This window comes from Agelaius tricolor, unplaced genomic scaffold (assembly GCF_023055355.1).
Source record: "Agelaius tricolor isolate 1412-34295 unplaced genomic scaffold, bAgeTri1.0.p SCAF_27, whole genome shotgun sequence".
NCBI classification, from domain to species: Eukaryota; Metazoa; Chordata; class Aves; order Passeriformes; family Icteridae; genus Agelaius; species Agelaius tricolor.
Genome location: NW_027269287.1, coordinates 6,181,375 through 6,209,154, shown reverse-complemented (window position 1 = coordinate 6,209,154; position 27,780 = coordinate 6,181,375). Strand labels below are relative to the sequence as shown.

Sequence of the window (27,780 nt, the reverse complement as noted above, 5' to 3'; positions counted from 1 at the left end):
TATATAATGCGACTTTATACTTCAAATATTTCTTGAACAAACACTCGCAGGAGATGCACCACAGAACACTAAAATAAGCATTGCATCTTTGCATCTATACAGCAAATATTAGTGTAGACTGGGGAGCACTGAGTTCAGTTAGCAGGTATTTACCAAAAACAGAACAAAAAGAAAGCAATTGATTGTACAGGCCTCAATTAAATAGTGGTATTCTATAGTACAGAATGCCACAGGTGCCAAAAGCTCAGATGGATGAGAAGTTCAGTTTCAATTTACAAAAAAAAATCCACTGAGGCCTATTAAAGCCAAAGATACCTTCTAGTAATCCAGGCATCCCTGGTTTGGAGACTGGGAATATATTCCATAGAGAAGCATTGCATACTCATTCTGCTACGATATATTTTCTTATATTTTAATAAATGACAAACTGTTATGCTGTGAACACAATTTAGAGAAAGGAAAATTTTCATTTCTACCTCTGGAATCCCATCCATCCTTGTCAAAAGAGTAATTATGATCTCTCTTTCGCCAGGCTTAAATTCCAGAATTCCTGTGCTTCCATAAAACTCATTATTGTCCCTTGGTTCTACAGTGTATCGCAGAAACTGCCTGACAAGGCTCCCTCTGCTACGGACAATCTGCAGTTCAACAGAATCCCCCTCCTGTAAAAAAAAAGAAAATCCAGAATTTTACTTGCATTCTGCTAAGATTTACTTTTCCATAACAATTAAGAAAAGTTATTCAGATAGCTACCTTGATACTGTAGGGACCTCTGGAAGAGGAAGAAAATTCAAACACTCCTCCAGGATCATCATTTTCCAAAATAGTGATCTCACAAGTAGTAAACCCGTATTTCAGTATTTGATTTTCCACACTGACCCTGGGAAAGGAAAAAAGTCAAGGTTTTTTGAGTGTTGGTTCTTTTAGTAAGTAAATACATATCTATGTGAAGGACATCAGAATCCTGATTATTTTTATGAATAAATTATGAAAACAATTACCTAAAAAGAATATAATAAATTAGGCAAGACACATCAGAGTGTTCCATTCACTTGCAGAAAACCCAGCCTTTGTTCCTGAGATAACTTTGCTTTCTGATTATTTTTTACAGCGTACAGTTCTGGGGCTTTTTAGTCACACATGCACACAATACAAAGAAAAAGAAATAGAATCATATAATAAAAATTTAAAATCACATTGAGTATTACTTTTTATTTGGATCAAAACATAAGGAGTGATCCCTAATCACTTAAACAGAGAGAGCTTGAATTTCTTGCATTCATTTCGTCACATATATACTTTCAATTACATTGTTTTACGTACATTCCATTAAAAATGCAAGAAAAACTACTGCTGAAAGATGCATAAAAAATGCACCTTCAGACTGATGATTTTGATATAGCTTATTAAATGTTGGTTTATGAATTCAGATTCATCTTCCATGTTTTCTGGAGGAAAATTTCAATGAACAAACTAGAAATATCTATTTTAAATGGTAATATGTAATATTTTTTGCATATTAAAAAAAATATGCTGGCAGACACAAAAACTTGTGTTAACATAAACTAAACCTTTTTCATTCAAAAAAAAAGATAACTGCTCAACAGAAAACTTCATAGTTCTAGTCCACTCAGGCATTTAGGTGGGACAAATTGTATTTCTGGCAGTTTAAGACAATGGATCCATATTGCAATCAAGCGCAGTATCAAGCACTGAGTCATGCATTAGTAACTTTCATCATTCACAAATCCTAAATAAAGCTTCATGCCAGAAACCCATGCCATCAAATTAAAAACCAAAGAACAACCAAGCATTGTCTGAAGAGATGCAGAAGACATGATTCCTGAGAGGAAAAGAAGTTATTGACAGATTCTGTTCAAACTAATCACTTATAAAACAAAGCATTGATTCATTGAAGACAAACCACAGTTCACTGCACTTACCCAAAGTACACGACAAACCTTTCTGTCTCTACCCTGTTAACAGAGAAAGAAAGAAGGAAGGAAGAATAGAGGGAAAGAAAAGGGGTGGGGAATGAATGAAAGCACTAGTTCCTAAAAATTTCAATAGTACCAGTCTTAGACAATAATAAAAACAAGAGTACCACAAAGTTTTCTTTTCCCTTTCCAAACACATCATGTTCCTTTTATGGGAACCTCCTTCCTTGGCATTTTATGTTGACAAATGCTAGCAAGTGGGCAATCCTCACTGGTGAGAAATGACCGCATAATCAATTCAGGATGTCAAGGGCCATTCATGGTACACCCTACCCAGCCCTCCTCCAGGAGTTCTTTCACTGCCAACCCCTGTGTCTGCTCACAACTGCACCAGCAGCCCACATTTATAACTTCATGCAAAAAAAAAAAAAATACAGTAAACATGCCTCCATTTTGTGTTATTACATCAATCTGACATAGTAATGATAAAAACAGGTAAGTACATTGGGAGTTACAACACATACATTATCAAAGACTATTCTAGCAGAAAATCACATCAAACTTTATTTTTGACAATTTTTTAGATTAATCAGATTATCAGAGTAAAATACCAACAAAAAAAGAAGAAAACCACCACCCCCCAAAAAAAACAAGGAAAAAATACAAATAGGAATATAAGCACATATCACAAAACTATTACATTAATTGAGACGAAAGGAAATTATTCTGCAATAACAAGTATGTCATTCTATGAAAGTATGCAAAGATTATTTTCTTAACCTAAAATAAATATACAGTTAATATTAAACCTGGATTTACTATCAACAAATAAACAAAGCATTTATAAAGTGAAGTTTAAATATTTCAGCTTCAGAATTCAGTAGACAAAAGACTTCACTCAAAAGTTTGAAGTAATAAAGCAAATACATTTGCAGCTCTATTCTTTCAAATAGGAGATCTGATTTAACAGAAATTTCTTAATTATTTCAAATGAAGCTACATTTCAAATACTATATATGAAGACATTCTCCTTCCCTTCAGAAATGTAAGAAATGTTTGCAAGTTTTCCAAAATCATCAGGCATTAATGCTATTTAAAAAGTCAAGGTGAAAATTCCAGAGCTAAAATTTATGCTAAATTTTCATTATATTGCTCTTAATGCTAAAATTTAATATATCATTAAGCTGTTGATAATATATTTCACAGCAGAGAATACAAATGAATTATTATATCAAGTGGGTTTTTGGTACATGATGTACAAGCTTAAGTGGTTAAGACACAATTATCAAAAAGTGAAAGGTCAATGTCAGAGTTCATTTCACCTTCATAAAGTCAGATTGCATGAATCTAAACACAGCTCAGACAAAAAAGGGCTTGTTAACTGAGTAATAGTGCTAGAATCTAGTATCATGTTGTAGTGCACAATGGTAGCTCTAACAGAATCCAAGGGATAGCTGAAAATAAACAGTCCCAAGGTACCATGAGGAGGTACTTTAAGTATCTCCAGGTATACTTTGAAAGTACTTAGAAGACTGGCAATACTTACTACCTCTTAACAGTCACAGCGTAAATCAGACCAAATTTCAAGAACTTGGAAGTTAGAAAGCAACTAATCAGATTCAGCTGATTAGTTAGATTAGATTTGGTGCTGCATCTGGCTGCCAACCAGATGCAGCACCATTCACCACCACTCTCTGGGCTTGGCCATCCAACCAGTTCTTAACCCACAGAAGCAAGCAACTGTCCTAGACACAGGTTGCCAGCTCTTCAAGGCAAATGCTGTGGCACACAGTAACTTTGTTAAAGTCCAGATAGACAACAACCACAGCTTTGCCCCAATCCCTCAGGCATGTCAGCTGATCATAAAAGGAGATCAGATTGATCAGGCAGGACCTACTCCTCCTAAGCCCATACTGGCTGGGTCTGATGCCCCAGCCATCTTGTAGATGTCGTATGACCCCACTCAAGTTGATCAGTTCCATAACCTTGCCAGGCACCAAGGTCAGGCAGGCTGGCCTGTAGTTCCCCAGATCCTCCTTCCAGCCCTCTTTGTGAACAAGCACCACATAGGCCAACCTCCAATTGTCTGTGACCTCCTCAGTTAGCCATGACTGATGATAAATGATAGAGAGCAGCTTAGAGAGCCCTTACAACAGCTCCCTCATTACCCTAGGATGGATCCTCTCCACTCCCATAGACTTATGATCACCTAAATAGCTCTGCTAATCACTAACTATTTCCTTCTGGATTTCAGGAGATCTATTCTGCTCTTCTACCTTTTCTACGAGCTCAGGGGACCAGTTACCCTGAGAATAATTTGTATTTCTGAGGTCAAAGACTGAGGCAAAAAAGGTGTTAAGTACCTCAGCCTGTATCACATCACAGAAATCTAGAAATATAAAATTTTCCACATTACATCAGTTTTGCTTCATTGAACATATGTCACATTAGATACATACATACACATATATGGATCTGTTCTGGTATCTTAATTTATGGAAGTCATGATCAAAAGATTCTAAGCATAAACTATTTAAATACTCAGCTGTTCCTGGATTTTAATCTTCCCCAAATAAAAATAAATTAATTTGTGTATTGTTTTTCCCAGGACCTAAAGTTCAGAGGTTTTACTCTCAGCTCCACTCATTTAAGAGAACAAACACAATCCATGTCCCATGATTGGTCCTGGCCCTTCAGCTGTGCCAATTGCCAAATTTATAGCTGTGTATCTGCACTGGGGGCATGGCAACTGCCAACAGCCAAACTTCTTGTGCAGAAGTTAAGAAAACTATCAGATTTAGGTCTGTAGTGATACAGACCTCTGGCTTTATTCATTTTTAGTTTCAATTTAGGCTATTTCAATTCAGGCCTATTAAGATATGGGCAGGCATCCAAACTGAAGCTGGTCCTAAAGAAAGAAAATATGAAGAAGCTTCAGCAGGCACAGGATTATCTTGCTTCTTAACAGCTCATCTGTCTTCTGGGTAAGCATATTCTTCATTATATATATATTGGCCTCCATTTTGTGAACAGCATTCATAATTATTTTTAATATCCAGGGCCTACAGATGGTGTCCACAGAGCAAGGAAGTAAAATACTATTTTTAATGGCTTGGAAGGTTTCTTTTCTTATTATGGGTACAATCAAAGCTCATTTAAAACATAAAACTACCATAACAACATCACTGAGTTGTAAATAATACATCCTTGTTAGAACTAATTATCATATTATTTTGCCCATGCTATTACTAATTGCAATAAAGAGAATGCTTATGGATGTATTTCGACGTCTATAGTTTCATTAAAGTCTGTACATGCTCTATTTTTCTACTGACTTATCTACAATCTATCAAGCAGTGCGAGCACATCCACTGCAGAGTGTGTCTTTGTTTTCATGGTAATTCACTACTGCTGTGAGGAGCTGGCTGCCTGTCTTGGAAACTGAAATCTTCTCTTCATGTAGAAAACACAAACTATGTAGGAGGCAATAACAAAAGCTTACATGCATCACCCTGCCAGTATCATTCACCCCTGCTTTGAATAGTCATCTCCAGTGTTGAAAGGATGATCTTTGCAGGTATTGCATTCTTGTCTTTTACTCAAGTTAAAAGTTGCCAGATTCCACTTGTAGCCTTGAGGGACACTGTCCAGGTGTAGAGAAAAGTTCAGATTTTATCTCCTATGTATTTACTTTTTCCTGGCCAAACTACCTATTCCTTACTTCACTCTCTGACCTTGCCAAGTGTGGGAAAGCTGCTTACTGCTGGCAAAATTTTTACCAGCCACTTCATGATCAATAGAATCTGCTACTCCCACTACACATAGCAAAAGCAGAACAGTGGTTGCGTTTGTTCAGCTGCCAACTCAATCCCCTTTTAGACATAATTTTCAAGGCATGGGATTACTAGTCAGAGCAGGTGGTAAAAAGCTATAGTTACACATACTGCAGAGCTATCCAATACTAAAAAGTTAATCTTTTATGCTGCCCACTTCCTCTACGTACTTATTTGTCTCCCATCCTTCCACTTCAGCATTTTTGTCACTTTACACAACTCCTTCACAACTTCAGTCATTATTTCTAATCTTAGCTTCTTTGTTTGTGCCACAGATTCTAAGGAACTTTCAGGGAAACCAATTTCATCCACAGGAAAAAAAAAAAATCCAGAGAACTGCTTGCAATAGTCTCCATTTGTTTTTTTGGTGTTTTTTTTTTTTTTTTTTTTTTTGTTTCTGTTTTGTTTTTGTTTTTTGGTTTATGGGTTTGTTTGTTTGTTTGTTTGTTTTCAACAGGACCATCTTTTCATCACAGTGAGTATCCAAGATTAGAATGAAATAATTCATTGTGCACTAGATGCATCCACCAGCTAGCTTCTACAGAAGCAGAGCAACACTGTACTGAAAAAGCATCTTTCCTGTGTGATAGAACAATGCTCAAAAAAACAGGATGAGCAGCAGCCAAAGGAGTTGCTTTCTGGTTTGTTAGTATGTACTCTATATGAATATATAGTGTTAAAAGTTCCCATCAGCTAGTCTGCCCTTCCTATGTACAACAAGGATACTTCTACATAAGGTAAGGACTGTATATGTAGCAGATGGTCAATGCAGACATTGCAGCTGACAGACCTTTCTTAGCACGTTTCCAGAAAAATAAATGGGAAAAATATACCTTAGATTATTAGGAGGTATTAGCAGAAGTGATAGTATTTCTAAACTATAGATACATCTGAATTTTTGGAAGCAGGACTGAAGAAATAGCCAAGATTCATTCTCCTGCTAACAAAACAAAAGGCTCCTGGATATGAAATAATTCAAGCATTCTGAGTAGTGTTCACATGCAGATAATATCTTCTGAGGCCTCTTACAGCCTTAATTATCCTGAAAACCTGATGTCACACAGAAGGGAGACCACAACACTGTGCTTCAGAAACATCATTGCTCCCTTTGTAGCTGAGGCATGTGATAGTAGTCAGACTGGCCTATTTTGGAAGCCAGCAGTTGTGATGGAAGTATCTAATTCTGCAACAACATCCTGACTATAAACCTCTTCTGAGAAAAACACAGTTATGTACTGCTTTCATTACTATTCATGATAACTTTACCCATTATCTCACTAAACATTTTTTTTCTGAAAATAAGTGTTATAATCAAGAGCTAGAACTAAAGATCAAAGCTAAATCAACTTTTTAAGCAGCATAATTATTTTTAATCGAAATACAAACAAAACTAAGTCATTAGATAATAAGCACAATATGGTTTCTTACATTGATCATGAGTCAAAGATTTCATACACAGTCTAAATCAAGGGCCCAATATTCCTCCAGGCATTTATCAACGCAATGGAGGCAACACCTCATAATTAATACTGTGCCAATTTTTTTATATATAGATTGAATATAGCAAGTGGTACATATGAATAAATATTGGGGTACAATACCTGTCCAAAGTTAATAACACAGTTTCATTCATTTCAGGTATATCATCAGCTTTAATAGTAATGTTGATTGCAGTATCACTTTGTCCAGATAAAAAAACAACAGAGCCATTAAAAGGACTTATATCATCCTGTGTTACTGCCTTGTGATTAGGACCAGATGGTCTCAAACTCCAAAACACAGTTGCTTGACCATCAGTCCCATCTCGATGCAATGCAATGGAAACCTGTAAAGAACATGAGTCTGCTGTGACTTGCAAAACTAGATACAAAAACAATAAACCCCTTGCAAACTACTGTTTGAATATGAGCCTCAAAATATTCACCTCTGACTTATATCTATGCATAAGATCTGAAATCAAAGATGGTATATCTATGAAGATATATACTGAATTGTATATATTTAATCATTTATCCATTATATAGTTGGACATGTATGTTTTTATATTCTTAGTGGAGGTGGCAGAACATTAACATGACAAATCACTTAACACTCATGAACACAAAAACCCTTCTATGATGGACAACCTAGGATTTAAATCAGCAGTTTTATTATGAGGATGAAAAGCAGCTCTCTGAAGCAGGATTTGAAGGAAGATCTCAGTTAAGACAATTAGGGGGAAAAAGAGGAAATGTAAGAAAAAATATTTTCTATAGGGTTTCTCTGGCTGGGGTTACAGCATTTAGATGGATGATGATGCTTTTGAAAATGCTTTGGGTATTGAGAAATACAAAAAGCATTATTTATTAGAAAACAGACACAGCAAGCCAAACTATATATTCACATGTAAGTGAATTATAAAAAACACACACACTTTCACCAAATTTGGGAGCAAAATCAGTCCTACTCCACAGAGTGTTTTTGCAGCTGGTGAAAGAAATTAAACTGCAGCATCTTTTGCTCCATCTGAGCATGAAGATTTAACCAATTCTAGATTCTTACAGAGAAAGCAAAGTTCACCACACTTTTCAGATGACAAACACATTAATCTTGCTAGCAATTTCTACCTTTTTGGTTTTATAAAGGAGGAGAATATTTGAGATAAGATCAGACTTGGAGGATGGATTTTTTCTCACGTTAATTTTCAAATGCCATAGTGGATATAGCAAACTTTGCTTTCTCCAAATAAGTTTTCCATAGTAAAGGACAATATAAAAATGTTTACTTACCACTGTAGCAGGTGATTCTTCTGGTTCAGAAAGAATAATTGGAAGATTACTAGTAAAGCCTATTTCTCCATTTGCAATATCTGGAGTAATCCTCAAAGAAATATTTCGAATCTCATCTAATCTAGGACTCACGGGTGGGACAAGAGGAATTCTATTCAGCAGCTCAACTTTTTCCAACTGTGAGAAAAAGTAAGAAAAACTTGAGAAATAAGAAGCCTGAGTACCAAGTAAAAACTATTCTAACATCTTGGAATAAGTGTCATATGCAAGGAGCAAAACACCTCCAAGATAAATTTCTCCGACCAGCGCCATTTCTACTACAAAAATGTGTAGGTAGCTGTGTAAGAAATTAAGTGAATGGTACTGAGCTTCCACAGCAGAATGGTATACCTCTCAGACTAATCATGTACACAACTAACTGTACATCGAGGGACAATTAACTTTCTGAACTGAGCATTTCCTCACTAGATATATGGATTGATCTGCCAGATTGTTGTTTGTACTTCAGTTTTTTTGTCATGCATTGATAAAAATCTGTTGAAGTCACTGGAAACATAATAATTTAGACACTCTCATGAAGCCAAAGAGTTAGTTGGACATGTATGTTTATATATTTCTCTCCTCAGTTAAAAAATGTAAACACTTCTCTATTTACAATAACTAATATGTAGAATTTCATTCATAATTGAAAATCAGCACAAGATTTCAAAACTGTAGTGTCCTCTTATATTACCATATTTTTGATAGTTTATTTATACTAAGAAGAAATAGAAAAATGTTTATTCTATCTTTGAATGGAAAATACCATTCACTTAGCCCATCAGAACCATTGACATGATTTTCCTTGGGTTAATTGTTTTAATATTCCTTTCAAATATAATTTATAACACTATCAGATTCTGTCTGCATGGATCATAATAACAGATATTTCTATTACCAATTTATATATACTTCTGTAAACATTTCATTGGTGCATGAACCATCAATGAGAACCACCTTTCAACTCCCATTAGGATCTTTTTGCTTGGAGTTATTAGATGCTGCCACACAGGTTTTGGTGGAGAAGGGGAAAATGACCTTATTTAAATCTATATCGTTATTATTGAGAGGAATAGCAGATTTGTCTTTACAAACAAGCTGTGGGTCTGCTGGTAGATAAAACTAGCTCTGGAAGATAAAAGAAACAATGGGAAAGATTCCACTGATTGATGAATGGAAAAAGATATTTGCTTTTACAAATAAACTTTAGGTTTGCTGATAAACTAAATTAGACATTGAGAGATGAAAGAAACAATGGGGAAGAAAAAACCCTAAATTCTGTAAGAATTAAAAATTAAAAGGGAGGGTTATACATTAGAGTGAAATCTCTGGGAAATCTTCGGTATCAGGTGTATCAGGAAGTCTGAGGTACCTCTCCAGTACCTCAGCCAACAGGGAAAGAGAGAAAAGAAATGCAGCTGGGAAATTAGGATAAAAAAGCAGGCAATGTCCTCCAAAAATTTGAGACACCCCAGGGGAATGCCCCATGGCCTCTCCCTTTATTCAAATCAATAAAAGGACTCCTCTGACTCCTTTTTGGACATAAACCTCTGGTGTTTGTGGATTAATTTTCCTAGCATTATGAATCATCCTCTCAACTAATTAATTTTTAATCCCTTTGATTCTTTAAACCAATTTATATAAAATACTTGGACTGTACATATTTTGTTCTGCTGTTATTCAAGTAACACTCAAAAATATTCAAGCACATTTTATTTGATGATAGATGGGATTTGTTTTATAAATACTGTAATTAGAAATTGATTCTCAACCATCCAAGCTACTTATTGGGTTCTGAGGAACAAAGAGTGGTTCTATTTGTTTCTTTCTTTTCTAAGATTTCTTTTAGAATAGGTGCCAATTCTCAAATTAACACCATGCAGGAGGACCACTGTTGCGGTTGTTAGCTCAGTAGAAGTTCTGAAATACTACAGAGCTGAAAGAATTCCCTTTGTTACTATCTGGATAGTAACTTTGAGATTAAAGTAATAATTAATTAAATATTGGTTTGTTTTTTTTTTAAATTCATTGTTTCCTCTTAAAGCAAATCAGTCCATGAGGGAAAAAAGAATGCACTGTGAATCGAATAATGCCAAGCAGTTTACTAAATTAGTTAATCTTCTTGTCCATACCAAAAGTAGTCTACACATCAAACAATAGGTTATTTAATTGAAGATGTTACTGAAGAAGGTTAATCTCATATTTCCAGTTCCTCTATCTGTTCTCTTGTTGTGTTTATGCTTCATTTCTTCATCCCTCCCTCCTTCCCTGATTTCTGAGTTGATCCTTTATTGGGCCTAGTACAAACTTTGTAATCTCATTCTAAACCCATTTTCTGAGACTATAATTTATTCACAATGTAGAAGGATTGTCATAGTGATAAATAGGGGCATTTTTCTTCCTTTTTTAAAGGAATTATTTGTGTTAGAAGTTGCATCTGATTTTGTGTACTCAAAACATTTTTATAGTTCATGGAGAAAGTACAGAACACACACCCCATCTCCCTGGAATCTGCAGTTTGAAAAGGCACGCCAAAAGTCTGCATATTGAAGTACTTTTTACACATCTTGTCCATAGTCCACACTGCAATGTTATTTGTAATCTATCACCTGAAAGGAGCTTGGAATTAGATATTTCAAGTCTTCTGTCAATATTTCAGATCACATGAAGAAGGTAAAACACACAAACCTATTCTAACATTTCAGAAACATATTCCCTGCCTAGCTGTTAACATAGAAAGAGCATGTGCAACTAAAATGATAATATGATTTTGGCAATATTTTTTTCTCTTTTTTTTTTTTTTTTAATAGAATGTAGGGGAAAATAGATAGAGGGAAGAAATCTTTTCAAGTAATTAAAACATTTTTGGTACACTAGAAAATAAAGAAAAAAAGACCAATTTTTACATTTATGATTCCACATCAACATCTCTGTTTGAAAACTTTGAAGATACCTGACTTAAAAGGAAAAGACTTAAAAGAACTAAGAAAAGACTTTGAGATTTATGCTTTGGTTGTGCCAAGTCACCCCTTTGTCTGTATATCAGGATTGCTCCCCGGACTCATGATCTTAGACAGTGGCAATAGTTAATCAGGGGAAGTAGAGATTATGCAGTAGTCTCAACTGCAGATGAGAAAAGAAGTATAAAAATTACTGATTATAATGCCCAGAATCTCCCACAGCAGCATATCTGAACAATAACTTGCTAACATGTATGCAAATCTGTTTTTCTCCAGTGAAAAATGAAGAAAAAAAATTATTTTGGAAAATAAAAAAATCTTTCTTTAAACATTTTTGTGGAAAACCCATTTTCTTTCAAAAGCATAATGTTAGTGTATTTTTCCAGCCAATCTTACAAGCAATTACACAATCTCCTTTCTTACAAATTCAGGTAGAAAGAAAAGAAAACCCCACCAAACAAACAAATTAAAAAACTCCACAAACAAAAACAAAAACACAAGATGAAAAAAACCAAAAGACCACATACAGGGAAAACTAGAAGAAACTTTTCAATTACCTGGTCAAAGTTGCACATAAATTCAACATATGTTTGACTATTTAAATTTTTATTTACTTTCTTTTAATTTCTAAAATCTCTCATATTCCCGTACTTTAGGAGCCTTAATTTGATTAAATCAAAAGGCAAAGGGTAGACAGAATAACATACCAGAAAAGGTAACTAGCTACTGCAACGCTGATATAATTTTGTTAAATTTCATAATTAGTAGCTGAATCCTATTACAACAGTGTATTTTTTAAAAATTATGTAATTAGTATATAATTATTAGGAATAAAGCTCCTTATAGCATATCTGTGGAAGCAGTATCTAAAATAAAAGAGTTTTCTTGGCTACAGAACTAATTGTTTTTCTTTTTTTTAATCAGGCAGAGTCATTTTAATTAAGTTAAAAGTGAAGGAGCCACTACTATTTTATATCCTTTATACTGCATGGGCTAAAAAAAACACCCCAAAAACAGCTGAGATACCTGTATGACAAAATGAGCTCTATTTTGAAGAAATGCATCATTTCGTATTGGTATATTTATAGTAGCTTGTGCTTTTCCTTCTGGAAAGATGAGAGTACTTCTTCTAGACATATTCAGAATGCCACCTTTCGCTCTCTCAGGATCCAGAGCTCCAGCTGGAATATACAGTGCAGTATAAACCAACTGCACATCTCCAACTGTTCCTCCTTCCCTTGCAAAACTCAAGGATAGAAAACGTCCCATTGGATTACTTTCAATCTTCTGATTCTCCAAAGGATGGAATTTTATTAGGCCATAAACATCATCACTGTCCTGAATGTAAAACAGAAGCTGCAAACCAGAAAACAGCATGCTGCATTACTCTTTACCATAGTTTCATGCTTTCACAAAATCATCTCCTGACAGTCACCACACATTTTTCTCCTTAATCTCCTTAGGCATCAGGAAAGAAATCAGATGGACAGCCTCAAAGAATTCTTTATATACAAGAAGCATCGCACTGACAGTGGCAACTGTCCCACTATGCATCATCACATATGCCACAATGAGCTCTGAATTACTGATTTTTTGGTTCAGCAGCCAAAGTGAATAATTTAAAAATGTTTTAGATTGTAAAGGGTTTCATTTTATTCACCAAGCTCATTCCAACCATTTTCGAGAAAGACAAAGCAGGGATTTGAGTCACAGAACTGTCAGCAAGTCTAGCCACCCTTTATTTAATTGTTCATAGGTTACAGTCTTAATCACCAAAGCTTCCCCTTGAAGCTGTTACTCTGTAAACATTTCAGTAATCATTAAAACAGCGAAGGAACAAGTGAAAGTAACTTTCCTGTCTTCTGTTAGAAAGCAGTCACTCGAGACAGCATTTATTCAATCCTAGCACATTGGGAATAATCTGAACTGAATTCTACCACAGTAAAAGGGTCTGGCATTGTACACTATACTCAGCCAAATACTTTAAATATGGCTCTATACACTAAGATTATATTAAGGATCAGTTTCCTTGATTTTTATCCAAGAACAAACCTTTTAACCTGTTCAGATAATCCATCAATCAATGTTATTAAAACTGGTAATGTCTTTACTACTCCAACTACCTTTTCCAAGAGAATTCTAAAGTAAACTTACCTCAGATGGCTCACTGACTTCTGCACCTCCCTGTATTGTATAAGCTAGGAGTTTCAGAAGATAAGGCTCTGCCTCTTCTGGTATATCATCATCAATAATGTTCAGATGAAGTGTCACCAGCATCTCTCCTTGAGCAAAACTTATCTCTCCTGCCTCTGGAAGTAGGTCTGCAGTCACAGGTGAAGGGTCACTGCTATTTCGGATTATAACCCAGGAAACAGAAACATTTCCATGTGTTCCACCATTTCTTACAATTGTAATCCCTTCAAACCTATGGGTTTGAATGAAAAAAAAATCCCACAAACCATAATTACTACTGGCATGTATGGTTACTAATTCCCTAAAATATTTACACTGACCTACATGGTATAAATGCTTGCAACTGACATTTGACTCAAGGCTTACAGTATGCGAAATCATAATACATATGTAAGATTTGAGCATTTACGCACAAACTCTCTGTAAAATCTCAGAAGACACATGTTAGATCTCATTTTCTTTACAGCAAGTAAGGTACTCAGAACTGAGTGGAGTCTTGGCATGTTCTATATTTGTCTTGCAAAATACAAATCAAATTTAAGAAAACATATTGCCTATTCTACAACATGAACAGTTATGAGGCATGAGCATTGAAAATATGATCTTGGATGTACTGTTTGCCCCTGTACTAAAAATATATTCAGCTACTGATACTTATGATACTGGAAATGTCATGTTGCCTGCATCTGACAAGTGCATGACTACAAAAAAAAATCTGGAAATCATGACTTACAAACATCTAGAAAGCAAGATTCATTTCTTTACTGTGTATAAAAAAAGAAAGATGAATACTCAAGTGTTGGGCTCTACATACCATAAAATATTCTTCCAAAATTTCTCATAGTATGATAGTTTGAGGCATTATTTGTTTCTTTGTGGATGAACAACCAGTCGTTAGTGGTGGACATTTTTATTGAGATTATCAATATTGTGTATCAGTCTGCCTATAAAATTTGTAGAGAACTTTGATTTTAGTCTCTAAGTGAAATTACAAACATTTACATTTTGAGTTTATGGTAACTATTTAATGGGAGAAGTTGAACACTTTTTTTTTCTTTAATCAGAGACTGGCTTTATAGATAGTAAAAACTAATATACACCAAGGGTGGAAAACAGAAATGTATTTCCCACTGAAACTGTGTGTAGCAGTATCACAGCTTTACTGGTCCTACCTTTAGATTAGGAGTTTTCACTATTCTGATAATGTGATTGAATACTTATGGCTTATTTACATATAGTTTATAGATATTAAAATACTTTCTGCATGATTAGACATTCCCACTTCCTTGAAATCTTTGTAAATATAGCTGATGATAACAACACACTAAGTGATTACTACATTATATTTTAGTAGTGATTTTATAATTACTTTAATGATATGCTAAGGAGTCTTAACAACTACAAATAAATCTCTTAAACTGACTAGATACTAGATTTTAAGATCTGCAGTACCTTGAAATTTGATCTTCATCAATGATAACAGTATGAGTGAACAGAACACTGTGGATTGACAGCACTCCATAGGGTTTATCATTCGGCTGGATAGTGACATGAACCACAGATGGATAAATCAAAACAGCATCTCCCTGCAAAGTGTCTTTAAGAAGCATAATCTGAAAGGTCTCAGCAATTTCTGGTATGGCATCATCAACGATCATAAATTTCAAATATGTTTCGTGAACTAGAGGTGGGAAAACAAGTGTTGTATTTGGCTGTAGATCTAGGAAGTCTACATTAAGCTGTGCATGTGCAGTTGAATCCCCAGTTATGATGGCGTAACTGACAGAGACTTCATCTTCATCAGGTCCAATTAATTTTCCAGTGACATCCTTACCACGAACCACTTGGATTGTTATCACTTCATCTTCCTCAGGCACCATATAAGCATTCTGGACAAAACGCACAGGACTGTCATTTTTCCTAATATTAATCCAGACAGAATTTTTTGTGTTGTTGATTTCAGCCCCTCCCTCCACGGTCTTCAAACAAACAACAAAGACTTCATCATTTTCAGGTACCTGGAAAAATAGTATTAGCAACTGTATGTAAGTCCCATTTCAAATATATGCAGAACACTTAATACTGAGAAATATGGTTTATGCATTTTGCAGACAAGTGAAACTATACGAGCTTGAAATTCATTTCATATTAAAACAAACAAGAGAATAGTCTTGCTTTTAACTAATGCTATAAATCCTTTTTCAAAATTTAAGGTCTCTATTTTACCTAAACATACTTCTGAAAGAGAATAGAAAGTCAAACCAAATACAAATAAAAATTACTCAAGAATCAGAAAAATCTTCATCTTTACAGCTTGAGAGTATGAGAAGACAAATTGCCATTTTTGAAAGCCACTTTTACTTGGAAACAAGTGTTCCATTCCATTAAATAGATTTAAATTTTATTTTTTTCTGATGTTGATTCTGATCTACCTCTATTTGTGCCTGAGACAATACAACAGCAACTTCTTTATAGAACCAACCTTGGCCCATCCATCCCTATACAACTGGAATCGCTACAAACCCAGACAAAATTTCCATCACAGATCTGAGTGTTTTCTTGTTCTTACCAATAATTTAGATTATGGTACTTCTACGAAACAAGTGTTTAAAACTACATTTTAGTTCTAGCTATTTCTTCTCCAATATCTGATGCAGGAGACAATAAATAGCTTATAAACCACAAATTACAGAATTAAGGATGATATTTCTGTTTTATATTACTATATATATATATATATATATATATATATATATATATATGGACAAAAATGGTGTGATGTGATTCCTGTGTATGTGCAGAGCCAGGAGTTGGACTTGATGATCCTAATGGGCTCCTTTCAACTCAGCATTTTATATGATTCTATATTTTATTCCCCAAATCTTGATTAGCTACACTCATGGAACTGAAAAAATATTGTTATTAATATATATAGATAGAAAGTATTTAAAAATTATTTGTGATCTTTGCATTTCGTCCTTACTGTGGACTACTGGAAATCAGTAGTATTTGCTTCTGAGAGGAACTCCAGGACGAAAGTACAACTTCTGAAAACTCTGCTGTCCAGTATTTCTTTTTCTTTCACATTCATTTATTTATTGGCCACCCTCAGATCCTTTTCTAGGGCTAGAAGAGTGGGCATAATAGCTTATGCCAATTAAGTTCCTTTGGCTTGTGGCACAGAAACATGCAGGTTTCATTTAGTTGACTAACTAATATTCCATCTAGCAAAATTTAAAAAGATGCATTCAAGAGAGTCAAAATATATCCACAACTTTAGCTGTAGTTTACATCTTACATCTAATTTACAGATGATACAGGACACTTTGGAATTCTTAATGGCATCTTTTTGACCAATGAAAAACCCAGTCAGACTTCAAAGACAACAATATAAAAGATTTTCAGTGTTGATTTGCCTCTTTCATTTTCTGTTAAAAAGTTTCCATTATTCCTCACTAAAAAAGGAAATGTACACAATAGAATTATAATAAATATACTACTTTAGAGATCAGAGCTGCAGTCGCCTAATTTTTGTAGGAAAAAGCCTTTGCAATTCAGAACAATACCTGTTGTTAAGAGTTTTTTCTTAACTTCAGATCTTAACAGCTCAAATTAAGTTCTGAGAGTAACACTGAATGCTTGTGCATTCCATCATCATCATCAACATCATCAATAAAGGATTTTTACACAAAATTAACCTTTTGTGTACAACCACAGAAGACATCCAGAGAGTGGACCACCACAGCTATACAGATCAAACGTTGAGTGAAAGAGCATTAGAAGAACCTCTCAGGGGAAAAAAAACCACATCTCCCCACTAACCAAATTAATTCTTTTCATATATAAGTTACAGAATTAATACAACTAATCTGAAAGAGATATTTCTACATGGCAGTTCGGCACAGTCTCTTAAATACTAGTATGAGTATAGATTTGGGAGACTATTTTCATAATTAGCTCAAAAGCTTCCCACTTTTATCACAGACACTTTTTTTCCCCCTATGTAATTTTTTAGTGAATTTCCTTATCAAGTTGTTCAGTATCACGTTCACACAGAAAAGTTAAATATAGAAATGTCAGTCTAATAAGATGAACATCTATGTAGTTAAAGAACATCATCCTTGACAATACAAGAACCTCACTATTCCATCTGAATAAAAATATAAAGCTTTCTTGATTATTTATACTTTTACTGTACAGCACCTAACAGATCTAGTCAGAGCAGTCAGGGTATATTCAGAAACTAAAAATATTAATTGATGAGAAATACAGAGGCAACATTGAAAAGATAAAATTATAGCCTACACAGACAAAACTGAACATCACTTTATGAAGCAGAAGGACTTGTAGCCCTGTTTAAGCCAAGAATTTTATAACATAATATAGAAAGTCCCTCCAGAACAACAGTCAATCTATACATCCAAACCAAAAATTGTCAGTTTGTTTTTACCTGATCGTCAAGCACTGTTAAATTATAAATCAACACTGATCTCCCAGGGGTAAATGTAATATTTCCCCTGGCTGGACTGAAGTCTTCTTCAGCTGAGTTTGGTCCATCTCCTACCTGCAAATAATTGTTTTTTATTATAAGAAATATATAGAGCATGCATAAAAATCTAGTACAATAGTCAATATACAGTGTGTGAAATGCATAAGAAATTGCTATTTATACACTCCCAATCATATGCTCACACATTCCATTGTGAAAATCTACTCTTTTTCAGAAGATGGTGTAAAACAGAGTAGGCACTCTGAAGAAATTATGTATTACCAGAGAAAGAAATCTACTTCCATACAGGCCTTTTGAGAACTCTTTGGTATCTACTGATGCATAACTGACTCTTTTAAATAATAAAAAGGATAGTCCTTCTTTTTTAATTTAACTAGCATTTCCTAATCAGTTCCAAGACAAGATAATAGCAATTACTCATTTTGTGACTTTTCTATCTTGATTTGAGATACTAAGGAAATTACACTTAATACTAAAGCCTGAAAAAATAGTAAGACCCATAGAGGCAATATATTAGGATTTTGTTTTAGAAAATCTTGTAAATTTTTTTCAACATACGTATAAACTACATTTTGAGATTAACCTTGATAAATTGTGCAGAGAGCAGAATTCATTGGATTAAAAACAAATATATCTGCAATAAATAATATAAGAATCTCTAAACATTATCTATACATGCTGTATTTAGCTTGCAAGAACATCCACTACAAATCTTTTGAGATTTTGGCACATCTAGATTAAATCTTTGATGACAATTGATAAAGGAATTTTGATATGAAAAAGAATTACCTGTAATAGAATCAGAACCAGACAAGGAAAAAAAAATCCCCCCTCTCACAATAAAGTCAGTAATTCACATGAAGTATGTGACTAATGGCCTAAATATTCAAGTAATGATTTTGAAAGGTTGAAATGTCTGGGAATCCAAACTGCAATCTTATAGATACAGAAATTCACTTAATATTGAGCTCTACATTTACATGTTTGAAGGTGGCAAAGGCACCTTGAAAAGAGTCATGTGTTTATAAACTCTGAAAAATATACAAGACATTTCTTGCACACTCAGACATTGTTTGCTAATAATACCAAAAAATGCTGCTTCAAGTATGTTCCTAAAATACAGAGAATACTCATTGTTTAATATATTTACATTTGTCCTAAATTAAGCAGTTAGATAATTGCAATATTTTCCATTTGAAAGGTAGTATCTTCCCATTTTATGAAATAGAATTAACAAATGCAGACATAGCTATTTAGTCCTTCCACTTTTGTAAACACTTAGATAAGTTATGATTATGGCCTCGCAGCTTCATCTAATAGTAAAAGGTAAGATGCTTTTTTGATAAACTCACCTCAAAACTTACAATGACTGTCCCGTAGGTTCCTCTCTCCCTGATTAGAGTGAGAGGAACAAATTCGTTTCTGCCCCTAGGCTCATTCACTGTGATAAAGGCAGACTAATGAAGAAAAGGGACAGGCAATCAGGCACAGATCAAATATCACAGCAGACGGAAGAAATTGTTACCATAGAAATACCAAACTCCCACAGACAAGTTAATCCAATCTGCAAACCAGTCTGCTGATGGCATACATTTCCTAGCAACCAATTAGTTCAGCTAATAGAAAGCTTGAAAGGTTTGAGATAAAAAAATTATCATAATGTACGTTGAGTGGGTTTTCTTGGTTTTTGTTGGTGGTTGTTTTTTTTTTTTTTTTGTAAATGAGTTCAGTTACGATACACTAAGTAAGCACTGGCATATGAGCACTGGTCATATTTACAGGAGTTCCTAACCCTATTAAAAATAGTTTTCTCCATTAAAATCTCATTTGTTAGATAACTAGACAATGGACTCTGCCTATCAAACTGTTGTAGCTGAGAGATTTCAAAGATTTACAACACTTCAGGGAGCAGCATGGATTAATACTATGGTGCTAAAATTTTTTCATATTGGATTTTTTCAGAGAAGTCTTCTAAAAAGTTTATTGCCACAATGCCAGCAATAAAGCAGAGTTTCTCATTCTGCTAACACAAACTTTGTATTATTGCAAATATCCTCCATATCACTAGAGTCACACCACTGTTATCCCTAGAAGGTATTACATTATGCATAGATCATGATTGCTGCTCTTACAGCTTGAGAGTTAACTATAAAATTGCTTACTTAAGATGGGAAAAAGGTATATATTCTTAAAATTCCCAAGTCACCTCTTTAACTTTCCAATGATATTAGTCCTCATTTCCTTTACAGTACACTGAGGGGCTGAACAATTTCTAAAAGCTTTATATTTAGATGAGCAACACAGATATTCATCCAAGTTTGAGGATCTCAGGCAACATTTCAACACCTAAAAGCATACAGAAATATTAAAGCTGTATATATGTATGAATTGCATACATATGTATGAATTATCTCAAGAGATGTTTTCAGAGATGTAACTCAGAATCTGTCTTCAAGGAATTTGGGTGAATAAGTGACCAGCATCTTTGACAATTTCACCTTTATGTTTACTAAAATGTTCTAAGATATACATATAGAAAGTCATACCATGTTAAAAGAAATTATTCCAAAGGCATTGTCATTTGATAAGATTGTTACAGTGACAGACTTGGGAGTGCCAAGCTTTATCCGTGAAGATGGTTTCTACAATTAAAACCAAAATAAAATATTAAGTATGGTAACAGAAAAAAAGGCATTTTGATGTTACTGTCTCTTAAGAGTTAATATTAGCTTACAAAAAACGTATGTCTTTTTATTATATATCACAATGACAATTGTTTAAAGCAATAGAATCACTAAGGTCATTCCTAATTACTGTGAAAATGCACTGTAAACAGTCAACAATAAAGTGCTTGAAACAAACTGCAAATGATTAACAATAGTTAAGCAATTAGTAACAGTATATCAATAGAGAACCATTCACGAAGCATCTAACACTGCCAGGTTGCTCTTTTTCCCCTAACATTTGTATAAAGCTAAAAGTTTGAAGCTATTATAGTGGGATACCAGCTAAAGGATTTACTGGGACAGCAACTATAAGAAGCAAGTCTTTATAGCATTGCAAAAATGAGCTAGATTTACAAATCAAAGTGAGAAGGAAGGGAAAATATGCATTTTTATATTCACTGCAAACATCCCCATAGATTTGTAATATTGGCACTGATATAGAAACATTTTTTAATGGAATTTACATCTTACTTAGTCATGAACTGTTAGCTAAAAATATATGAATGTGAACCCCTCTCTTGTAGCATAACTCCTGTGAGACAGAACAATATGAAGAAATTTATTGGTAAATATTTATAAAATAAATTGTTTGGGTTTAGATAAGTCATATTTAACCTCTGCTTCTGGATGACAGGAAGTCATCCTCTTTTTTTGCAACTTCCATCCTCTCCTCCATGCACATTCAAGAAAACAAGAAAACATGAAAGGCTCTGTCTTCACAATCTAACTCTTCTGGGCTCTGGTACACCTTCAAATGTCCACAGGTTGAGCAATGCCTGCTCAAGTGTCAGGTGCAGCAACATGACACAGAGATATCCACAGAAATGCAAACTTTCTGAAGAGCAATAAGCATCATCCTGATTGGATTGCAGATTTTAGCTCTTACCTACTACTGTTCACAAGCAGTAAGACCACACTGTAATTAGTGGCTTACAGTGAATGTATGAAATACCATTCACCTATATTAGATTATCCACTGTTTTCTGTGGAATAGATACATTGAAAAATTGAAACTTACCAGTAATGTCAAGTGAAATGTGAATGTTTCATCAGCCTCTGGAAGATCATCATCACAGACAGATATATACACTGTTCGGTTTGTTTCTGTATCGGGTATAAATGCAGCTGCATATGTGTCAAAAAAGTCTCCTGTGTTTTCTCCATCAATCTGTAATAAACACACAACAAATGCCATCTCCTTCTTCTTCAATGTTCTACATTACCATTCTAGACTTATTCAAAAAGACTTCATTCCCTCTTTGCTGCACTAAGTCTTCCCCCTGGACATAATTCTTTCCCCTGCTGTCATAGAGTTAATTTCTGGACAGAAGGTACATAGATAATAACCCATTTTATTCATCCTGAATAAACAGGTGAAAAAAAGAAACAATAAAATTAATAGAACACTTTCTTCAGTGTTCAACTATTTATGACTTCCTTCCCTGCAATTTGGTATCTTTTGCATAATGTAACATATGAAAAGGTTTTTTATTGGAAAAGCTATGCCTCTACAGGAAGCATAGATCTATACATCTCATAATACTGTACATGAATTAAACTTACCTTAGGATGTAACTGCCCTCTGCCTTCCATTCTAAGTACTGGAAGGAGCCTAGGAATTCAACCTAGATTAACAATTTGATAATGAAAGCTGGCAAGATTAAGTCTTTTAAAAAGAATTTCCCTCCTTTCATCTCAGTCAACAAAAGAAAATTCCCCTAATTCTACTGTGAGTTAGGTGTTTAGAGGAGAGATTACAAAGGCAGTCATGTAAAAACAGCAAAGGGTCTCAACTAAGTTTACAGTCGGGCACTGAGACTAACTGGAGAGAAGCTACTGAACCAGCATAGCTAACACACCTGAATCATCCTTCTTAGAACCTAAAGGCTTGAAAGAATCATTGTGAAAAACACTATTCTTCCTCTCAGAAGAGTGAAATTAGAAGTTCAGAGATGAGGAAACAAAGAGGTTTTTGTCACTCTCACTTGTCTCTCTTATCAGTCACACTCAGAACTCTCCATGTATTTGAGTCACAAAAAGCACTTTAAAAAGTTATCACAGTTACTGAGAATATGACTGCCATCGTTTCTTACCGACACAATTGCTGTGATGTTAGCAGGCTTCCCTGTCCTTTCAATTACAAGGCGTATAACAGTCGTACTTGTTTCATTGACTACAAATTCTGTTTGTCCACTGAACTTCACTTCTGATTCTCCAGATGTGAAATGAATGAGTAATGCTAAAAGCAAATACACTAATAAAGAAGCAGAGGGCATCCCTATAGAAAAAAGATATTAAAATAAATTGTAAATCTAAAATACATAAAGCATTTGTGGTTGACCTTACCAATCCAGTTGGTCCCTCTCAAATCTTCACATACCATGATGATTTTGTGAGTGTCTGAATGAGATAAAAACATGCAGAGGCCTCCACTACAACCAAGACATAAAATGTAAATATCATGTTTGTCTAATTCTACTTTTATAATTTTCATGTAGTGATTTTCTAGACAGTACTTATCAACTTCTTCCAGTGAAGGAATAAGGAGCTTCTTTTAAGAAACAATTTTTTTTTACATTACCAAAACTGTTTTAATTTTTAATCAACAATAATTAACTTCAAGGTTGACAGTTCAATTTCTACTTTCTTTGCTCTCTAGATTGTCTTTAAAAACACACAAAAAATTACAGGAAGGGTGAAGGGTTGGATACTTGCAGTCATCTCACAGATCATTTTCTGACATCTTATTCATCGTGAAATATCCTCACACATTTGAATATGTATTTGAGTCTTATCCCATGTCCTTTCATGTGTTCCTGTCCCGAAGAACAGCTGTGCTACTTGGCCATTGCAATCTTTATACAGGCAGACTTCGATTTTCATTTGTTTCTGCACAACATCTAGTATTTTCTGTTAGGTTATGCAAACTTAAAACCAATGTTTTCTTTTACATTATCAATTTCTCTTACATCAAAGTCCAGTTTTGTGATGTAAAATTCAATTTCAAGTCCCAGGGAAGTCATCTGTGAAAGTGTGATACTGTGAAAGAAAAACTTTTAAAAGAGTCTGGCACCACAAATTTCAAATTATTGCATTGTTCTGCGGAGGCTTATATTGCACAGTGCTGACCAGAACTGAGAACATGGATGCTGGATAGGGCAGATTGCTGTCATAAGGATCTTAGAGGTTTTGGAAAAAACAAGAGAACAAGAGATTTTTGTGCTCTAAACATCAAAATGCATTACAACATCAAACTTTAATTGAATTAGCTCCCTCACCAAGCTTCTTTTAATCTGTAATCACCATTTTACCCTATTACTCCTTAAAATTTCTGTACAAAAGGTACAAGCAGTATTTGTGTAATTAAATATTTAAATAAAATGTCAATTTGCTTAAAATCATCCTTTCAAGTGTTACAATTACGAGAAAAATCTGGTCAATTGCAGTTGTATAAACTGTGCAGAACATTACATTAATACTTGCATATTAATAACATTTAAGATTGGACATGTTTGCAAAGCAGTTTGCTCTCATTATCTGAGCGGCATTTATGAATATTTAATCATAAATCATCACTAAAATGGCAAATGTCATGCGTACATTAAAACACATTTTTGTAAAATGTGTAAATTTGAATCAGAGCTGAGGTCCAGCACATACTCTGAATGATTTATGTTTGCAGTCAGATAGTTTTAATCCTGGACTGAACAGATAATAAGATAGCCTTCAGATCACTTTAACTAATGCAGCTTCAGAAAGATTTCTGAAGTCTTTGATTCATCTTTCAACAAATTCTGTCTGGGCAAGGATAAATTTTATGTTGTGAGGACTTGAAATAAAATGCTTTCAGGCAAGCTAAAGAACAAAAAGATCCAAAGGCTTATTAACTATGTACAAATTGGAAGTACAGTCAAGAAAACCATCAATGTTTTCCAGTGTACCTCCAAGCAAAGTCTGGTGGATTGACAAAGTTAGTTGATTTTAATTACCTGTAACAATAAATTCATCTAGATCTGTTGAACATCACAGAGGGAACAGTGAAACAAAAAAAAAGTATGAGCAAAAAATCAGGACTATTTTCTCTATGAAAACAGCTACTCTTTTCACCACCCACTTTTCACACCCACCACTCGAACAATTATGTCTGATTATTTCTGAAAAAAATGTCAGTAATGATTTTGCTGCATAACTTCACACAACTCTAAGCTTTTATTACCAGGAACCCAGTCCTTCAAGATATCTATGGCTCTTACTGGGAATTCAGTATGTAACAGAACAACAGAAAGAATGCTTGATTCTCACATATCTATCCATTCAGTAATTCTAGTGCAGCAAAAACTTATGGTGGGAAGTAAAGATGAAATATATATATATATATACATATATAAGCCCCCTGGAATTTAAAATTACCAGCACTTCGAAGGTTTTTTCCCCTAGCTTTATGTGGAACTGTTCTGAAAAAACAAACAAAAATTCCCTTCAAGCAGGAAAGAAAAGAGTTACCTAACTTTTGTAAACTCTCAGACAATTACACTCTGCAGAAGCAGGCATCATCCATCCTAAAGTGAGGAATTTGTTGACCTTTTAGCTTCAGCTGTTACCTTGTCATAGACTTTGCCAATACCTTCCCACGGTACATGCTTCTAGTAAATAATACTGAAAACATGATCCTTGAGGGCAAGATTACAAAGTTTAGAATTACTTGAATTCTATTACTTCTACTAGAGAGCATACTAAAACTATAGGATTACTCCTGTGGAACAAGAGAAGTTTCACAATCATACCATCAATTATTCAACTGGTGTGTATCCTCCCTTGTTACATTATTTGTACTAAGATTTACTTTGCACAGCCTACAAGAAGTAGTTTTTACTCTATTTATATAAACTACACTTTTAAAATCGTGATTTCTTATTAAATTGATACAATGTAATATAATGAAAAACTATACACCAAGACTAAGAGAATGCTGGACAAATTTATTCAAATTGCTGAAGACATATTATAGGTCCCAGCATTTTACTTAACTAAAAATGAACTCAGTTTATACACTAAATTCCTACATTAATTTATATGGGAATACAATTTGTTTTTTATTAATTATATTGCATAAAGTTCAGCAGAAGCCTTTGCAAGATCATGGATTACAAGACTCTTTCTTATTTCCCTCACCTCATTAAACCACTAGTGACCCTAATTTGTAACTTATTTTTTAAATTAAGATGAAATTCTAGTCCATGTTCACTGCTAAATTTTGGTAAACCATTCATTTGGTGATCAAGTACTCCCCTCTGTTTCAGCTAAATATTATTGAGTTCATTTCTCTCCATCCAGGATATTGACATATTCTAGTTAAATTAGTTTAATATGCCAAAGTCATTGCAATGTTTTTATAACAATTACAAGGAATAGAACATCACACATCTTTAGAGTATGTTCAATTGATTAACTATATTGTTGTCATGCTCTCACTTAAGCCATTTCAAACAATCATTTGTAGTACCAGTGGTAGCTCCAAACAATGCTATGTACTGAGGCCTAGATGATGTTTCTAAGTGATTCATAATAAAATTTTCTGGCATCAAAGCCAAACCATACCTTTCAAATAATAATCTAGACATTTTAATGGTATTAAAGGATTTTAAAAACATCCCATTCTTCAACCATATATTTTTTAAAAAGTAAAGAAATCTAACTCAGAATTCTGAGTCATGATCCCTAACACTTTCTTTTAGTATGCATCTTATGGCAATTTTTGAAGCAAATTTGTATTTTCCACTAAAATATGAAATATTAGTGTAGAATCGAACAAATCATATACTGATTCCACACAGTAATTTCCACAATACTATCACAATTTATATAATAAATAGCATTTCAATCTGTTGTCCAAGGTACACTTACGAAACTGGTGAATCACCAGGATTAGCTTCCTGTTCCCAGTCAGTTTCTGGAACAAATTTCAGATGAAGACTTTAAGGTTTATAAGGAATGAATGGTCTTTTCAGCAGATTTTTACACCAGCTTCTGTGCTTAATAAACTAAACCCTTAAGAATGAAAAGAGTTCCTGGCTGTTTTCTTTGAAATGTGAGGGAATCTATAGCCCAATGGAACATGGAGAGACCAAGAAGGGAAATCAAAGGGCTGCTCCAGATTAAAAATCTGAAATGAAATAAGCATAAAATGCTGGATAGGAAACGGGAAGTGGCAAAAGAAAGAGAGTTCATGAACAAAGTAGCAGATGGAACAAGGGATTAAATATTCTTTACCTCAGAGTTTGTCACTGCTGTTCACAGGAGAAGCAACGAGCTGAAGAAGCACCATTCCCATCCAGCAGCTACAACCTGATTTACCACTTGCCCATCATTAAACAACTCACTGTATATTTCTAAAGCCCACAAACACAGACAAGCAAGAGTAAGTCCACTTTTCACTGCCTGCCCTTGTTTACTTCCCATGATTACAAATACCCAGCCAAGCCGAACATTAAAAAACTGGCATGCCTAGTACTTTGCATTGAGTACAGCATTACAACTATCAATGGTTGCCAGAAAGAAGTCTATTCACAGCAGAGATGTCAGCACCCAGCAGCATCTTTGGCTGAATACAATAGAAGACAGATACATGTGGTCTTTCATACATGAAGTGGCAATTCTCTGTAGTACACAGGAACAGCACAGAGCAAGAAGTTTCACAAGGTCATTGCCACTGCTGCACCTGTTGTAGAAACATATTGAAACCCTCCATATTTACGGCATTCTTTTATTTCAGGCATTCTCAGAACCTCTTGACATATACAACAGTATTGGAGAA

General features: G+C 34.3%; 1 protein-coding gene across 8 annotated transcripts in view; it reads right to left on the bottom strand.

Moving 5' to 3' along the window:
- The window catches only part of ADGRV1 (adhesion G protein-coupled receptor V1), a 288,663-nt gene that overhangs the window by 240,570 nt on the left and 20,313 nt on the right, over nt 1-27,780 (bottom strand). For 6 of the 8 annotated variants that reach the window (XR_011682574.1, XM_071448717.1, XM_071448721.1 and 3 more), the window contains 13 exons: nt 23,060-23,244; nt 21,985-22,134; nt 20,787-20,882; nt 19,593-19,697; nt 18,181-18,294; nt 15,183-15,748; nt 13,692-13,962; nt 12,564-12,893; nt 8,539-8,715; nt 7,372-7,595; nt 1,944-1,976; nt 754-880; nt 477-662 (listed from right to left, as the gene is read on the bottom strand). Coding sequence is in view for 7 of the 8 variants with exons in the window: in XM_071448717.1 (XP_071304818.1) it covers nt 477-662; nt 754-880; nt 1,944-1,976; nt 7,372-7,595; nt 8,539-8,715; nt 12,564-12,893; nt 13,692-13,962; nt 15,183-15,748; nt 18,181-18,294; nt 19,593-19,697; nt 20,787-20,882; nt 21,985-22,134; nt 23,060-23,244 (2,564 nt within the window). In the remaining variant the exon portion in view is untranslated. Of the gene's footprint in view, nt 1-476; nt 663-753; nt 881-1,001; nt 1,124-1,943; nt 1,977-7,371; nt 7,596-8,538; nt 8,716-12,563; nt 12,894-13,691; nt 13,963-15,182; nt 15,749-18,180; nt 18,295-19,592; nt 19,698-20,786; nt 20,883-21,984; nt 22,135-23,059; nt 23,245-27,780 lie in introns of those variants that run through there. The other 2 variants (XM_071448722.1, XM_071448723.1) reach the window with 2 other exon arrangements.